The 18,611-nt window shown below is 40.3% G+C and overlaps 1 protein-coding gene across 4 annotated transcripts in view; it reads left to right on the forward strand.

Moving 5' to 3' along the window:
- Positions 1–18,611, forward strand: part of KIAA0319 (KIAA0319 ortholog) — a 54,393-nt gene that overhangs the window by 24,645 nt on the left and 11,137 nt on the right. For all 4 annotated transcript variants that reach the window (XM_032180918.1, XM_032180919.1, XM_032180920.1 and 1 more), the window contains 13 exons: positions 127–231; positions 877–974; positions 1,346–1,433; positions 1,970–2,062; positions 2,866–2,998; positions 6,460–6,688; positions 8,176–8,299; positions 10,890–11,022; positions 11,889–12,037; positions 13,291–13,442; positions 14,604–14,742; positions 15,986–16,145; positions 17,462–17,604. In XM_032180918.1, the coding sequence (XP_032036809.1) occupies positions 127–231; positions 877–974; positions 1,346–1,433; positions 1,970–2,062; positions 2,866–2,998; positions 6,460–6,688; positions 8,176–8,299; positions 10,890–11,022; positions 11,889–12,037; positions 13,291–13,442; positions 14,604–14,742; positions 15,986–16,145; positions 17,462–17,604 (1,746 nt within the window). The remainder of the gene's footprint in view (positions 1–126; positions 232–876; positions 975–1,345; positions 1,434–1,969; positions 2,063–2,865; positions 2,999–6,459; positions 6,689–8,175; positions 8,300–10,889; positions 11,023–11,888; positions 12,038–13,290; positions 13,443–14,603; positions 14,743–15,985; positions 16,146–17,461; positions 17,605–18,611) is intronic.

The raw sequence follows: 18,611 nt of genomic DNA on the forward strand, positions 1-18,611 counted from the left end.
TTATATTTGCCTATTCACGGCAGAGCATTTGTCAAATTTTACTTAATCCATTGCAAATAATACTTGCAATGGATATAAATTTTGTATCTTCATCTTTATAAACATAATGTACTCATTCTGTCTTAGATATAGTAAAAGAACTTGTTGTATCTGCTGGAGATAACATACAAGTGATGCTACCCAAAAATGAGGTTGAACTGAATGCCTTTGTTGTCCCACCACCGCCTACAGGTGAGTTGAATGGCCTTGCCATACAGGAGATGCTCACGCACTACTAGCCTGTAAATGTAGATAAGTCCCAAGTGATGTGAATGTCCATGCTTTAGAATAAAATCTAATATTCTCCTTCTACCTTTTTTGTGGTTTCATCTGCAGAGAGCATTTCCTCCTTTGGATTTTAGAGATTTTGGAGTGGCTTGTATTTTCAGAACTTGAACATTAGCCAAATGATTCAGTAAGAAAGCCCATGATTTCTACCAAAAGATGATGTGGCTAAGGTTACAGCATCTTGTTGTTAAGCAGAGGTGTGAAGAACTGGGTTCTGAACACAACATTTACCTTAAAACTACCAGTTTCTGCACTGCAGCAGCAAAGAATGTGTATTTCATAGGTGGTGAATGTTTTACACAGCTACAGGTGAAGCTGGTTTTTAAACTTATTTGTAAAGGCTGTTAACTTCGTTGCTACTTTACCAAGTTAGAGCACACTGTGGAAGTTTAACTTGTATTCATAACACTTCATTTTGCTGACTCAAATAATTGCAGTCATAGTTTCCTGCTGCAGCATTTTAGCTGACTGGTGAACTTAATTTCTTTGCTTCTTGGGCTTATGTTGAAGGCAGAGCTGATTATTCTTACACTATGTTATTGGTCTTAGAAACAGCCTACAACTATGAGTGGAGCTTAATCAGTCACCCTGCTGACTATGGTGGTGAAATGGAGCACAGGTACACCCAGACGCTGAAGTTGTCTCATGTAAGTGAGCTGTAAGTTCAGGCCCATGCAGTGTGTACAGGAATTTAACCTGTAATGAAGAATACCTTTATTTGAGGAATTCCAATTACTCTCAGTTGTCTTCACTTGCATGTGTCAACAGTTCTTTTTCAGATTTCCAGAAATGCCTCTTTCAGAGTGCTTTCATAATTTTCTGAGATTGAGTAAAAATTCCAAAGTATTCCTCGCCTCACAAGGCAGTAACCAGTGCCTTTCATGTATGTGCTTATTTGAAACCTAGAGTTTCTTTTATATCAAGATTTTTCTACGTTTACAACACAATTAACAGATTGTATGCAGACTGCATCTGTATATTTCACCATGTAACTGGATTTGTTCTGTGTATGTCTCAGTTATCGGTGGGACTTTATGCCTTCAAAGTGACGGTTTCTGGTGAAAATGCCTTTGGAGAAGGTTTTGTAAATGTCACTGTCAAACCAGGTAAATCAGTTGGCTAAAATAATTTCTTCAACTCTAGTAGTATTATCTGTCTTCGTAGTAGTCTGTCAGTTATTGTCTGCCAAAGACATCTAGTAGTACAATCATGCAGAGGTGTAATTCATGTCTTGCTGTCTTTAAATCATTGTAAGTAAGTGCAGCTGAGGATCCTGCTTACTGCAGTTAAGTGCTCTCTAGCCTGTGCCCTCCTGAGGCAAGACCTGAGAAGGCATCATGACACCTTCTGTGGTCCCTTTCTCCACTAAAACTAGAATCAGCAAGTAGGCATTGAACAGGCTGTAGCTGTAAGTTACAGTGCACAGGTCTGTCTAAATCATACCAGATGGAAGTGGCTGCAGCAGAAGACTGTTGCCTAAGTGCACTGCTCTTCAGTAACCTTCTCAGTCCCTTGTCCAAAAAGGACTGCAGATGCTGCACAGCTGTCAATCCTAGACTTGGATCACTGGGGACTGTTGATTTGTTGTTACCAGATTATCTTTGCCTGGGTCTTCACAATGCTTTCCCTGTCTTTCTTACAGCAATCAGGGTTAATCAGCCACCTGTTGCTGTTGCTTCACCCAAAGTACAAGAAGTTTCTTTGCCTACAACTTCCACCTTCATTGATGGCAGTCGTATGTACTAGACCAACCTGTATTTTTAATATACAGTTAGAACACTACTGTTTATCAGTAACAAATGAAATTCCTTTGCAGTGTACTCACAGAAGTTCCCTGAATCATGATTCATGTTGAGAATTTGAGTCCAGTTATGAATGATTTTTAAAAAGATAATTAGATAAAATGTTTGTATGGTATGAGGCTGAGTAATATTGGTTCTGGAATGACCTGTACTTTGAAGTTTTTTCTTTCTGCTGTTCTGCCTAGCTACAGAAAATGTGATTTGATTGTGTTTAAATAAATAAAATCAAGCAGTATGTGTCAAGACTATAAAAATCCAGCCTTCAACTTGGGCAGTGTGTTAGAAGCTGCTACATCCAAACAGCATATGATCTTAGAGTATTTTCCTGTCCTTCCTGGAATCCCCATTATGGGCCTCTGTGGTTCATTGCAGACACCTGTCATGTAAGATACAATGAGATGTCTGTGAGCTTGTTTTGAAGTTAAGCGAAGGTTTACATTTTTGTATTTACCAAGAAAAAACAAATGGGAATATGTAGTCATTCTACTTTCATGTGCAGTGAATCTGACTGAGATTAACTTTATCTGTGCGTGAAGAATATATATTTTTTTATGGTAGAGCAAACAAAATGTAACTCATAATGTGTCATTCAGTAGCTGTGGTACACAAACCCTGTTTGAATATGCTTGTAAAGATTATTATAGAACACTGGTTAGGGATAAGTTCATGAGAGACTTTAGTATTCATACAAGCTATTGTTACAATATACTGATACGATTTTCTTTAATTCATGTAGAAAGTATCGATGATATGAAGATAGTGAGTTATCACTGGGAGGAAATTAAAGGCCCTTTGCGAGAGCAGAAGGCATCTGCTGACACACCTGTCTTGCACTTGTCTAAGCTTGTTCCTGGAAACTACACTTTCAGGTATGCCTGCGTGGATACTTCCTTTTCAGGTTATAAGTCTTTCCTTGATGTCAGCTAGATGAACTGAAGAAACCCCCCATGATTCAGGTGGAAACAGTTACAGACCTGCTGCTCCACCTGTACTCTCACAAGTCCATTGAGCCAGATAGGATCCACCCAAGGGTGTTGAGGGAGTTGGTGGATGTGATTGCTGGGCCGCTTTCCACCATCATCAGCGGTCTTGGTTTTCTGGAGAGATCATGGATGACTGGAGACTTGCTAATGTGATGCCCATTTATAAGAAGAGTCGTAAGGAGGACCTGGGGAACTTCAGGCCTGTCAGCCTGACCTTGGTGCCAGGAAAGCCGATGGAACAGGTCATCTTGAATGCAGTCACACTATACCAGTGGGGGGATCATGGCCAGTCAGCATGGGTTCATGAAAGGCAAGTCCTGCCTGACTAACCTAATCTACTTCTATGACTGGGTGACCCTCCTGGTGGATGAGGGAAAGGCTGACGCAGTCTGCCTAGACTTCAGCAAGGCTTTTGACACGGTCTCCCACAGTATTCTCCTGGAGAAGCTGGCAGTCCATGGCTCAGACAGGTACAGTCTTTGCTGGGTTAAAAACTGCCTGGACAGCTGGGCCCAGAGAGTGCTGATGAAAGGAGTGAAATCCAGCTGGTCATGCGTGGTGTTCCCCAGGGGTCGGTGTGGAGGCCCATCCTCTTTAATATCTTTATTGATGATTTGGATGAGGGAATTGAGTGCACCCTCAGTAAGTTTACAGATGACACCAAACTGCGTCGCTCTGCTGGAGGGTAGGAAGGCCCTGCAGAGAGACCTGGACAGGTTGGGTTGATGGGCAGGGGCCAATGGAATGAGATTCAACATGGCTAAGTGCTGGGTCCTGCACTTTGGCCACAACAACCCCATGCAGTGCTACAGGCTTGGGGGAGAGTGGCTGGAAAGCTGCGCAGAGGAAAGGGATCTGGGGGTGTTGGTCAGTGCTCACCTGGACATGAGCCAGCAGTGTGCCCAGGTGGCCAGGAAGGCCAGCGGCATCCTGGCTTGTATCAGAAACAGTGTGGCCAGCAGGACCAAGGAGGTGATCATTCCCTTGAACTCTGCTCTGGTGAGGCCGCACCTCAAGTACTGTGTTCAGGTTTGGGCCTCCCAGTACAAGAAGGGACATTGAGGCCCTGGAACGTGTCCAGAGAAGGTCTATGAAGCTGGTGAAGGGCCTGGAGCACAAGTGCTCTGAGGAGCAGTTGAGGGAACTGGGGTTGTTTAGTCTGGAGAAGAGGAGGCTCAGGGAAGACCTTACTGCTCTCTACAACTGCCTGAAAGGAAGGTGTGGGCAGCTGGGGTTCAGCCTCTTCTCGCAGATAACCAGTGATAGGACTAGAGGGAATGGCCTCAAGTTGTGCCAGGGGAGGTTCAGGTTGGAAACAGGAGAGATTTGTCAGAAAGAGCAGTCAGGCATTGGAACAGGTTGCCAAGGGAGGTGGTGGAGTCACCGTCCATGGGAGTGTTCAAGGAAAGGTTGGACCTGGAGCTTCAGGAAATGGTTTAGTGGGCAACATTGGCAGTAGGGGGATGGTTGGACTGGATAATCATGGAGGTCTTCTCCAATCTTAATGATTAAATGTTTGTTTGGTTTTAAGCTCATGTCTACCTCCTTAAGGAGCTTCATTTTTTTTCTGTATGCTCTTCACCTTCATTTTTCACAGTAGAGAGAGATAGGGACCAGTTTCATTAAGAAGTGCTTGCTGTGATTTTTTGATACTGGTGTGATGATGTTTTGCAGCACAAAGTGACACCTCGTTTTGCATAGGAAATGAAATAAAATGAAATAACCTCCCACTTCCTGCAACAGTAAGTGGGAGAGAACATCTTTTATTTCTTTTCAGCTTAGAACTTGGCAAATGTCCTGACATGAGACTGCAGTCAGGATGTGAAAGTCATCCCCTGAGTGGTGGTGGCAGACAGAACAGTACTGGGAGACTGATCTTTGCAAGGCGACGTGGTGTGCTGATTTTATAAGAGTAATTCTGTTCTTTCTAAAAGCCATTGCTTTGCTGTTATTTTCTTCCAATTAATCCTTGCAAAATCCACTGGATTTTGTCCAGACAACAGAAGCAATGTTTGCAGTTCTGTGTGCTTTAATTAAAATCAGGGTTCGTTTTCTGGACTTCTTAATTTAAAGCCTCATCCTGTACCTGTGTGCTTTCCACTGATCCAGCCTTGGCTGCCAGTAGGTAACAGCCTGCAAGTGGATACATCAGATATCAGTGTAGCATCAGAAGAATGTGGAAGCCTGCTGATGACCGGTGTACATGTATGTGAAACATGCTGTTTTGCATAGGCATCACGAAAAATTGCTTCAGCTTCCATTCTCTGTTCTTTAGTGGAGTTGTGCCATGCTGTACAGTGGCAGAAGTGAGAGTAAGATTACTTTTCCTCTATTGAAAAGGACAGAGTTCACTTACAAGCAGTGCTGTTAAGTGTATTCTGCACACAAGGGAACTAAGAAATCACTTCCTATATTCATGTGCCTTTAGGAGAGGATGAGGTACTTGAACAGGCTACTTACTCTACTGTTCAAGCTCACAGGAAATTAGTTGGAAAACAAAATCCAGGACTCCTGACACACATGGCCGTGCATCCACTGCAAAAGTATGCATTCCCTAATGAGAGGACGAAGGAGCACTAGTTTTGTTCTCACTTGTGGAAGGCTACAGGAGTGATTCTCTTCCATATGTTCAGCTGTATACAGTAGCTGCAACAGTGGTTCATTAGAGATGTAGTTGGTTACCACACTGTGGAGGTCAGTCTGTCATCGCTTTCAAGTCTCTCACTTTTAGGTAATTTGCCACTGTGTTTCTGAAAGGCAATAGTGATTGTTTAAACCCTGTGCTACATTTAGTTTTGTCACTTGATGTCTCCTTCCAAAATCAGAGCTGATGATAAAGTCCATTAATATTAGTAGCAGCATGTTACAAAGAAATAAGAAGTTACAAGCTGTTTTTGTGCTATGACAAGCAGACTTTCTGAACGCTTAGAATTGTTCTGGGTGTAGTTATTAACAGGGGCTGTTGGAGTGTAGCCAGTGAATGAAATCCTGTTTTTTATTGACCAAAACTTTGAAGGTTTTGTAGCAAAAGCTATTTGAAATGATGGAGTTGCTGCTGATTGCAGGGAACAGTTTTTATCTGGGATCCAGAATAGCTAGGCCTTTTTTTTTTTTTTTTTTTTTTTTTTTTTAGGTTGCAAGATGTGGTTGAAAATCAGACTTCTGAGTTTCTTTCCAGCCTTAGTTCAAGTCTTTCTGAAGCAGAAGTTCACATAATCTAGATCAGCGACTCTGGTTTATGTATCGATTTTGCTCTCTTCACATACCAGAAAAATGTGAATCTTTGACCTTATAGCTTAGCAGCAGTCTGGTCTAACAATTTCCAATATTGTTTTTTCCTATTGTAGGCTCACAGTGATTGATTCAGATGGAGCAGCCAACTCCACAATTGCATCTCTGACTGTCAACAAACCAGTGGATTACCCACCTATTGCTAATGCAGGACCTAATCAGGCAGTCACCTTGCCCCAGAACTTCATCACACTGAATGGAAACCAGAGCAGTGATGACCATGAAATTGTCAGCTATGAGTGGTCACTCAGTCCCAAAAGCAAAGGCAAGGTGGTAGCAATGCAGGTATGTCTCTCTCTCCTTATGTAGTATTAGAATGCTCTTTTATCTTTGCCTTTATATGAAGAAACACACACAAAAGTAACTATTCAGGAGTACTAAAATACCCAGAGTGCTGCTGTTCCTCTCTGATGTATTCAGCTTTTTCAGATATTACTTCTAATTCCTTCTCATCATCGCTTTTTTTTTTTTTCTTTCATGCTTTATTGTCATTTCTCCTTCTTGCTATTGTTTGTTTCCTGGGAGTATGAGAATTTCAATTTGCTCTGACCATGGACCCTATTACCTGCTCCACAGGTTTGCATCTTCTGAGAGGCTAGACATGCCACAAACTGTTTTTGAGAGAAGGTAGTGGTAATCAGCATCTTCTTTAAACAGTTTCTCTTCCTGGAGAAAGTAGCACTTGAGAAAGAACTCTGTTTTTTGAATGAAAGATCACAAGACTTCTGTCAGCTTTCTAACAATTCACACTGTTTGGTGTTTTTTTATGCTCACTAAAACATGAGATTCCTATGAAGGCAAAATGATTTTATGCTCTTTTATGGTGGCATATTTAGTTTTTCTTTTATTGTATTTTTTAAATCTGAGAATTGAAGTCAGTAACAGTTTTCATTTAGATGACGTCAGTTGCTCTTCCCTTTTCCACCAATGCTGTAACCCTGCTGTAGAAGGCCACCAGGTTTGTCAGGCACGATTTGCCCTTAGAGAAGCCATGTTCACTGTCACCAATCACCTTCTTATTTTCCATGCTCCTTAGCAGAGTTTCCAGGTGGATCTGCTCCATATCCTTTAGTTCACACGAGACTTCCCTGGAAAAGACGATAATTGCAATTGATGAAGAAGGAAATTGTGATTTGTTGTTTCTCATGAGATATGCTTTAAATTCTGTTAGCAAAAGAACATACAGCTGGGCCTAGCCTTATCGTGAGCTTATATATGTGACAAATAATGACTGCCATAAGTTTATACTGAGGACCGAGTTGTCTTGTTTGATATGTGTTTTTTCTCCAAGCCTTCCTGGCTGGGGTCAAGTCAATTATGCTTTTGCGTTTAATTACTTGTTTTTGTGTTTAACTGTCTTTCATAAATAAATATTATGTTAATTGATGTCATGATTTTTTAAAAATAATTGTATAGTATCTTTCATTGGTGTTTAATTTGTTAATTGAGAAAGTTAGTTTCCCATGTGTTCATTACAATTACTGTTGTCCAGAAATAATGCAGCGATTATAGTAACATAAAAAATTAAGGCTTACTGTCTCTATATAGGTCTCTGGGTTGGTAGACAGCTGCAATATTGGGTATATGACATCTGTGCATCAAATTTTAAGTCTACTCTTTGTCTACAAGGTGCTTCCACTGCTTGCTCAAGCAATGAATTATTATTATTGTGAATTAAATTTTGTTTTTCCTCCATGTTCGCTCTCTAAGATGTTTTGAGCTTTTCTGTATCCATCTCTCTCCCTCTACCCTCCCCCCTCCCCGCTGTGTAGGGAGTGCGGACTCCGTACCTCCAGTTATCTGCAATGCAGGAAGGAGATTATACTTTCCAGCTGACTGTCACAGACTCGGCAAGGCAGCGCTCCACAGCTGAGGTCACTCTGATAGTACAGCCTGGTAAGTTGACTGCAGGCATGTCTGGGTCCCTCGGGGTGGCCCAGCCTGATGCTTTAGCACCAGCCTCAAATACCTCATCTCCCTGCATTGCACCACTCAGGTGGCAGTCTGAACAGCCGGTATCCCTGCATCAAGGACTCTTCCACCTCCATTTTCTATCAAAGCAAACAATAGAACAGAACTGCAGAAAGTCCGGATGGTGATCCTGAAGGCTCCCACCAGCCTGATTATGTAAGGCACCCTGCACAGAGATGTTTGAGTGTACTTCTAACAACTAAAATGTAGCTCTCAGTTTAATATCCTGCAAAATCTGTTTTGCAAAGGTGTTCAATATATTAATCAATGTTTTATTCAATTTTCTTACTGTTTTGTAGTTCTTGAAGAACCCTTGTGTGATATGAATTCTCCCTAGAATTCTGTTGCATGTACTAAGGGGGGGAAAGTCAAGCGAGTAGTTTTCAAAAACTGCTTCTTTCACTTGGTTGTTTAGATTTGGAAGCTGAATGATGAACAGGTCCAAATGGACCAGGCCTCATCTGATATTTTTTTTACTATTACTGTTTTTTTAAATGGGGGTGTGGGTGGGGGAGAGAGTTAGTTATGTTTGCCTGTTGTAGATTTTTACATCCAAAGTGGCCTTTTCTGCCTATCTGAAGGTTTCATATTCTACTATAGAGCAATGTGGTGTCTCCCCATTGTTGCTTATTTTACAGCTTTTTGTAGATGGCCCCTTCTGGGGAAACTTTATAATGGGCATTTAATGGAGAAATCAGGAAGATAAATCTCAAGTACATCATATGGTGGTGCCTTTTAGATTGGTAATAGTGTGGAAATGGGAAGGAGCTATTGCTGAAGGCAGGTCTAAGGGAAAGTAAATATTCAGGAAAATGGTAGTGTTCGTGGTTCACCATGCCACAACAGCAAAGGTTGAAAACAGCTTAATAGGTTATGTTTCTGCACTAAATATTCAAAGGCTTGAAACTGATGTTAGGCTAGTGGCATTGCGCTGACATTGAGCAGCAGGAAACCTGTGTCAGTTCTTTTAAGGTAAAGAACCATATTCACGTGGGTAGTTTGAAGGGGTCTCAGTGGTGAAACTAGATCAATACCACACTGCTCTTGTCATAGAACATTCTGATACGATGTACTGAGTGGACTGTAAAGTTCATGGAGTGTGACTGTGAAAAAGGGAGAACTTGCTGTGGAATTTGGCTTGTTACAGAGCTCATTTCTCCCACCTAGCACTTTTTGCCGGTTTGAGCATATTAGATGTGTGACTTACAAGTGTATCTATGGGAAGGTGATGGAACACCTAACCCTGGAAGCCATTTGCAAGCACATGAAGGATAAGAAAATCATCAGGAGAAGTCAGTGTGGATTCACCAAGGGGAAGTCATACGTGACCAGCCTGATGAACTTCTGTGATGAGATGACCACCCTATTAGATAAGAGGAGAGTAGGCAGTGAGGTAGGTTGAAAACTGGCTGAATGGCTGAGCCCAGAGGGTAGTGATCACTGGTGCAAAGCCTAGATGGAGGCCTGTAATGATCAGAGTACCACATGGGTCAGTATTAGGTCCTGTCATGTTCAAGAACTTCACAAATGATCTGGACAATGAGGTAGAGTGCACCCTCAGTAAATTTGTGGATGAATTAAAAAAAAAAAAGGGGTGTCTCAGCAGAGGGTCATGTAGCCATCCAGAGGGAACTAGACAGCTGGAGAGGTGGGCTGACAAATTTCATGAAATTCAACAAGGAGAAGTGTGGAGTCCTGTACCTTGGGGAGGAATGACCCCAGGCACCATTATGTTCTGGGCATCACCCAGCTGAAAAGCAACTTCGCAGAAAATGGCTTGGGGCTCCTGGTGGACACCAAATTGAACGTGAATCAGCAGTGTGCCCTTGCCACAAAGAAGGCTAATGGCATTCTTGGCTACATGAGTAGATACAGCCAGTATCACCAACAGGTAATTAATTACCTTCTAGTCAGTGTTGGTGAGGCTGCCAGTAGAGTACTATGTCCAGGTCTGGGCTCCACAAGAGAGATATGGAACTACTGGAGAGAGTACAATGAATGGCCACAAAGGTGATGAAGGGAGTGGAGCACCTCTCCTGTAAGGAAAGGCTGAGAGACCTGGGACTGTTCAGCCTGGAGAAGAGGAGGTTCAGGGATATCTTACCAATGTCTATAAATACCTGAAAGAAGAGTGCCCAGTGACAGGACAAGAGGCAGTGGGCAGAACCTGGAACACAGGAGGTGTCATCTAAACATCAAGAAGCACTTTACTGTACGGGTTGGTGACGAAGCACTGGCACAGGTTGCGCAGATAGGTTGTAGAAACTCCCTCCTTGGTATCTTTGGAAGCTGTCTGGACATGGTCCTGGGCAACCTGCTCTAGGTGTCCTTCCCTGAGCAGGTTGGTTGGACCAGATGACCTCCAGAGGTCCCTTCCAACCTCAGCCATTTCGTGATTTACACCTTTGAGCATATATACAAGGCTTGTGATCTAATATTCTGTGTAAAATCTTTCCTCTGATTGACAGTCCCTGATGGTGCAGCAAATGTGATGCACTAAATATTATTTTTACAGAAAATAACAGTCCTCCAATAGCAGTGGCTGGCCCTGACAAGGAGTTGACCTTCCCAGTAGAAAGTACAACACTGGATGGAAGCAGAAGCCAAGATGACCAAGGCATTGTCTTCTATCACTGGGAAAATATCAGGTATCTAGAGAGAGATGACTATCTCTGGTTTAAAAATAAAATAGAAAGTGAAAGTGCTTGAGTTCCAGAGCCTCTTAAGCAGTTGTGTTGGGTGACGCAGTATTTGAGAACTGCTTTGAGGCTTTTCCTTCTCAGGTGGTAATTGGGTGAGAAACAATAATTTATGTTCAAATTGGCCTGCCTATGTTTTTCTCTGTGTCATCTTGAATTACAAAGTTATTTTATGAAAAAGTTACATAAACTCAATAAATCTCTCAATAAAGTGAGTAACAGGCTTGGGTACTTTCCTGTAATGGTACTTTGGTACTTCACTATAATGTACTCTTTTTTTTTTTTTTTCTACTGTCAAGTGCTTTCTCAGTCACTTCTATTTGTTAAATAACAAAGTAAAATCACAATCTATTTAGCCTGAGCTTTCATTAGTAGATGACTAAAACACTCTTGAATAATGATTGAAAATACTTTATAGAAGTTTGTAGTAAGGATCAAGCTAATTGGTCCTATTAGCCGCTGTTCTGTCCGTGGTACAGAAAGAGGTTTGGTGGCACCCTGGCCTTGTTGTAAGTGGCTGTTAGACCAACAGCATTTGCATGCTTTTATGGAATAGTTCAGCAAGGAGGCTGGACTCTTGGGCTCCATTTTGTGCTCTTCTAATTACAGGGTATGTTTTGGTGGAATGTTTTCAAAGTTTGCAGAAGACTGAATTATAAATTTTGATCTAAATTCATTGTTGTAATTCTCTTATCAATGCTTGTAGAAGTGGTAGAACCCCAGTATCCATAATGGCAAATGGTATGAGTGATACTGCTGAGAGAAAAAATTGTCTGGCTTTGCAGGATTATTTTTCATGAGATGTTTTGTTTCAGTGGGCCAAGCTTTGTACAAATGGAAAACGGTGACAAAGCAGTAGCAACTGTGACTGGTCTACGGGTTGGCACCTATCGCTTCAGGCTGACAGTAAAAGACCAGCAGGGTTTAAGCAGTGCATCTGTGCTGTCTATTACTGTGAAGGAAGGTAAGCCTAGTTGCTGCTGCTTAGGATGTGGTAGGCGATTTGCCAGTTAATTCAATCACTGACAAAGTAACAGAAATTGGAACAGATAATGCATTTGTTGTCATGTTTCAAGAGTATTCAAGAAGAGTTGCCATCATTTTGTAATAAAGGAGTAATGAGATTAACTGGTAAAATGGATTCACTTCCTGCATTTTTTTCCAAGTTAAATACATGCAGAATTAGGTGTAATAAAAATACTCCAAAATATTTTTGACCATAATGCCTCTAGTTCCATAAGAGGATATGTTTTAATTCTACTCTTAAAGTTAAGCTTTGATCAGAAAAGCACTCACTTTTAAGTCTCATCCAAGAAATGAGGTTTCATGATATGCCAATTTCTACTTTAAAACTTAACATTAAAAGACCTGTATTTATTTTGATTTTGCTAAACAGTTATGTTTAGCAAAAACCTGGCTGATTAGGAAGAGGCAAGGAGATTGCCTCTGTCACAGAGAACTGTGCTGTTCTGAAGCACAGAGCCAGTGCACTGGACATCTGCCTAAAGTGGAATGATTTATATCCAACCTAATATTCAGACCAGTGAGGTATTCCGTTCAGTGTCACAGCTTCCTGGAACTCTGTTTTATCAGTAATGTTCTACAAAAAAAGTCCAGTGATGTCTGGCTTCTGGAAATAAAATGGTTTCGTGTTTCTCTGGTGTTTTTGGCCGTACTTCCAATGCATGCTCTAACTTCATTGCTTACAATGAACAAAAAGCATTTGGGAACTGTATTTACTAGTAGAGACACTTTGCTTTAATATAGGCGTTGTGAAAATGTAAGGGCTTTACGCAAGCCTCTATTAAGAAATAAGTGATGGTTTCTGAAGGAGAAAAGAGCCCGGCATGGTGATGTCATGCTAGGCTGTGCTTCTACGCAGATAGAAAAAAAAATTGTTTGACTGAGATAATCTGATGTTATTGTGAGACTGTAAATAGAGTATCCCACAATGCTTTTTGTAAAAGATCTTTTTGGATGGTGTTTCTTGTTGCTATTCTACTTGTGGTGCAGCTCTGCTTTTGTTAGATTATAATAATCTCAGAGCCAAATTCTGTACACTCACTCATCATTTCCCCATCCATTTGGCACAAGATTCTCTTGCTACTGCGTCTAATCATCAGGTAGAGAATTGCAGTGTGGGTGTATTGGCAATTGCATGTCGCATCTCACATGATTTGAAAGCAAATCCTTTTCCCCCACTATTTTTATGGCTAGAAAACAACAGTCCACCCCGGGCACATGCTGGTGGGAAGCATGTGCTGGTGCTTCCCAATAACTCTATTACATTGGATGGCTCAAGATCTTCCGATGACCAGGGGATTGTGTCATATTTGTGGATTCGGGATGGTCAAAGCCCAGCAGCTGGGGTAAGTTTCTTGAAGGCTTTAACTGGAGTCAAATTTTGAATTATGCATGTAGCTTCACTGCAGCAGGGCAAGCTGATAACGACTCATGAGCTGCAATGAGAGGGATGGTATCTATTTCTGGTTTGTCTTCCCAGCTCTCTCTAATGCTTTGGTTCAAGAAGCCTGGTGGTGTTTACAAGTACAGCTGTTGAATATCTTAGTTAAGAGGACTGCAGCAGTCTAGATTTGGTTGGGAAAGACTTGAGACAGAAAAATAAAGTCATGACCCTTCACTACTAATCAGTGATAGTAACAAGCTAATGTGTTTGAAAGAAAATAATCTGAAATCCAGGTATTCCAAAACAGGAAGGCTCTGAGAGAATGAGAAGTGTCAATATATACGAAGGAATTTTGTCTAGTACCAGATGAGGTGAGATAGCCAGTTTGTTATAATAAAAATGGTGTTCAGTGCTGGATGAGTAGATATCTTGCCTAGCAGATTACAGGGAATAGTCCCGACATTAGGGCAGTGGAGTCTTCTCTGGCTGTTGCCAGATAGCTGAATTACTCCTGATAAACTGAAGTTCACGTGTCAGCTACTAAAACTGTGATAAGTTCTTCATTTTCCTATGCCCACAAAGCATTTTAGGAAGCTCTTCACAGCCAGAAAGGCAGTGGCAAATTGACAAGAACCGGGAGAGAAGAAACAGCAAAATGGTAGCAAAATTTAGAGAAGCAATTCGCATAAAGATATGAGGAGAACTGAAGAGGTTTAACTTAGAGCTGGCAGAGATGATCGTTGGAAATACATGAACACCAAGGAGAGGAAATGATTTAGGATTTAGTATGTAAGAAAGCAGAATAAAGGATTGAGAAATACTAATGTAACTATCAGATCTTCAGGCAGATGAGTACTTGAGGATGTCAGCTGTTATATCTGAGTTGTGTGGGTTTTTTTGTTTGTTTGTTTTTAAGAAAAAGCATTCTTACTGTGTGCAGATATCCTCATTTAACTCCCACTTCCAAACTTGTATTATTGTGCTATAAACCGGGGGCACATCACATTTGTCCAAAAGCCAAAGCAAGAATCCACTCTGTTATATTAGATATCTGAGTTGCTAGTCACACCTGCAATTTTCGCTAAGGGTTATAATCATTCTTGTATTTATTTTTTTTTTTCAGGATGTGATCCGTGGCTCAGACCATGAGGCAGTACTGCAGCTAACCAATCTGGTGGAAGGAACCTATACTTTTCACTTGAAAGTGACAGATGCCAAAGGAGATTCAGATATTGACTCTGCTACTGTTGAAGTGCGGCCTGGTATGACAATTAAAAGGTCATCGATACGTTGTGAATACCTCATCTTTGTTCTCCTTTTCACTTATTTCAGTGTTCACAAGGTTCTCTCAGGTTAAAACACAAAGTCTGTCTATCTTCCTACCTCTCAATCAACCTGTATGTAGAGAACAAGGCACATCAAGATTGTTCTCTCCAACCAATTACATCATTGCTGTACTGGAGATAAGAAAATCATACTTCTTAGTTAATGTTTTCACTTGGTTACTCTGTTGCTTTTCATTTCTTGTGTTTCATTTTTTTTCTGGTTATTAATTAGTTCGTCAGTTAGGAAGATGAGAGCTGAGCACAAAGTTTAGGTGCAAATGCTGCAATAACATGTTTGATTGTTGAAAGTGTACTTGCATTATTTTTTTCCTTCTTTCATTTTGAAGGACAAAAACCCCGAAGACTTTCTTTTCTTTTTTTAAATTGGCTTTTCGCGGTCTGATATTGCTCATATGTAGTCTCGTTTTCAATTGTAGTCTAGACGGCTATGTGATAGAAGTATAGGTGGAGGTCTCAGGATATTAGCATGAAGTCATGGGTCTGTCACAGAGTTCTTATTTGACTGGTTCCTGAGCAATGATTTTATTTATTCCTCACTTTGTTGTTGAATGTAGACACAATAGTTGGCTCAGAATTCTCATTGCATATCTGTGAAGCTTGTTTAGTTTGCAGAGCACTCTAGAAGTGCAAGTATTATTTAACAACTCTCCATTTTTTTGAAGGGAAATATATTTGGTATTTCTGAAGCTGACCATCCTCATGTAGACTCACACAGTTTTGCATATTACCATGTGAGTTCATCTTTGAGTCCTTTTTCTGGTTGGTAGCCAGCCGTAGATCACTAGCAGGGAACTTAGGAATTAGACTTACGTAGTGTCAGATGGCAGCATTTTAGATGGCAGCATTTAGGGAAACAAATTGTTATTCTGTGCAAAAATATGGTAATGCTGAACTGAAGTACGCACTGAAGTGCCTTTTTCCAACTAGTATAAGATGAGCTGCTATCTTAGGACCTACCAGATTTATTTCAGAAGCAATGTGAAGATGTAGGCTATCTTAGTAGTTTATTAAGATCACAAAAGAGGTGGATTGTAAGAGATGTTGGTCTTAAGTAGGAAAATACAGTATTAATAAATGTTTTTGGTACCGAGTGTTGTCTTTAGTTGATAATGAAATATTTGCCAACCTCTGATAGCATATCATCATCATCTCCTGTTAGATCCCAAAAGGAGTGGTCTGGTGGAGCTGATTCTGCAAGTTGGAGTGGGACAGCTGAGTGAACAGCAGAAGGACACCCTGGTGAGACAGCTGGCTGTATTATTGAATGTCTTGGATTCAGATATCAAAGTTCAGAAGATACAAGCCTACTCAGATATAAGGTACAAAGATGCCCTGCTGTGCCAGGAAGATTTGTGATTTTCATTGAGTGTCTCACAGCTCATATTTAGTTACAAAATAATGTGGAAAAAATTACCAGAAATGCTGTACCTCTCAGCGGTATATATTTTAAGAAGTTACTTTCTTCTGTGGTAGAAAATTGGTGAAGTGAGCTCTCCAAATGCTTAGGTCTGAAATGTTTTATTTAAACAAGCAAACAAACAAACAAAAAACTTCCATACAGGTGATCAGTTTTTTTTTTATTCCCTTAATGTTTTTTCATTCCTTCAAAGAAAGCACATGCACAAAATCCAGTGTCTCTGTTCCATATTGTACTATTATTTTTCCTGAATGCTGGCTGGAGTAAGATAGACCATAGAGAAGCAAGTACTATATTTCAAAATAAGTTTTCAGCTGTATCTGCTCAAATTTGTTTTATTGTCCTTTTGTTCTATTTCCTCTCTAAGGTTTTGATACTCTAAATACTTTATATACTTTTCTCCAGGTAACTGATAACAAAAATCCTTTTTTGTAGAGAAAACAGCAGACTTTGTAGTATGTTTTATGCTACATGTAGTATCTTACTCAGAGCAGATACCTGCTCTACTTAGGTTAGAGGGGTGGAGATGACTGTATGTAGCCAGAACAACTTCACGGCATGATTGATTAAAAACCTGTTGACATGAGTTATCTTACTTTAAATTACTTATTGCTAACTGCTTGGTGATTTTCAACCTATTTTGTTATCTATTCACTTCTCTGGGAACCTTGTAAAATTAAAAGGAAGGGGGGAAAAAATAAATATAGCATGTCTAGCTATAATACTTGAATCACATCTTCCAACTACTGATTTTCAGCTTCAGATGTTCCCTGAAGCACATGACGTGGGATGAGATCAACACCACCCAATAAAAAAAACTGCCACAAGTTTCTCTTGATCGTATGTTTTTCCTCTTCTTAAATTCAGTTTTCTAAAGTTACTCTCACTGCTTCAGATTGCTTTGTGGCAGGTCTTAGACAAGAGGAGGGAAAGCAAACATTGCATACGTACTTCTCTTAAAGTGAGAGTCAGGAAGACCAAGGAGGGAATTAATTTCTTGTTGTTCTCAACATTCTTCTGTAAAACCAAGGAGCCAGAGAACTATTGGTGCTTCTGGGTCAGAATGAAGTACAGTAGTCATGACATGTGGATAGACATAGAGTTGCCACATCTGTATCAGTGGTGATACAGAAACAAGCAAAACAAAGGCTGTAAATTAAATGCCTGACAAAAGTAATCTTTGACCTATAGTCCTAACCTATGCTGTTCTCTCTGCAGCACTGCAGTTGTATTCTATGTCCAGAACGGGCATCCTTCCAAGGTGTTCAAGGCATCAGATGTCTCTCGAACTCTGCATGTGCAGCTTTTGAAAGAGAAGGCTGACTTTCTGCTTTTTAAAGTCTTGCGGGTTGACACGGCTGGTATGTTTGCCATCTGGTGTCTGGTACTTGGATTTTTGTTTCTGAAAGATGACATTGAAGACAATATTTAAAATGCATGCTCATTTGTCACAGACTGGTGCCAGTACTTGTGTTCTGTTAAAATACGTGCTTTTGCATGCTGTTAGTCTTATCTGTTCTGCATCTGAAAGTCCTGGGGGATGAGGAGAAAGGTACCCCACTCATACCATCTTTTGTTGGAAGATAGGCAAAACTTAATGTAGCCATAATATAGAATGTTCAATGTCTGGTTCGTTCAAGGCTTTTAGTGTTCAGTGATGGACTTGTAATGTAATTTGTTTTTATCTGTGTATAGCAGGCAAAATGGTCAGGTCATCATTGTGGTTTAACCTTGTCTTCTAGTGAGGTTATATTTGCATCACAGACAGGCCTCTGAGGTTTCTCATAATGAACTTTTTCTTTTCTCCTAAATGAATTTTGAACTTCAAGATCTAGCCTTATATTAAACTACTGTAATAATGTGAACCCTTTATGATCCTCAGATATTACAGATATGACTACCTGTTAGATTTAAAATCTGGAGACTGTGATCCAAATGAAAATAGTGAATAAACTCTAGCACTTAAATAGTCATAAAGTCTGTAATAAATTCTGGCTTTGTTCACCTGTTAAAAAGGATTTGTTTTATTCTAAATGTACTTGGATTATCAAAATGTGTAGGTATCACTTGAAAATGGTCCTTAATGTTTTCCTGACATGGCAAATCTACTACTGTAAGTTTAAGGGGGGGGTAACTTTTTTTTAATTTTATTCTAACATGCATTGATCTAACAACAGGTATTACTGTAAGCAAATAATACATAAATGTTCAGGCCTCAGTTGCTGGAGTTGAGTTTTGAAATACTGAAATATGCTATAGTTTATTAGTGTGATGCTTTCCTTACAGTACCTGTGAATACTAATACTCTTTAGTTCTCAGGTACTTCAGAAGTTCTTAAAAATGAGTCATAAAAGAAAGGAGGAGGTCT

This window comes from Aythya fuligula, chromosome 2 (genome assembly GCF_009819795.1).
Source record: "Aythya fuligula isolate bAytFul2 chromosome 2, bAytFul2.pri, whole genome shotgun sequence".
NCBI lineage: Eukaryota > Metazoa > Chordata > Aves > Anseriformes > Anatidae > Aythya > Aythya fuligula.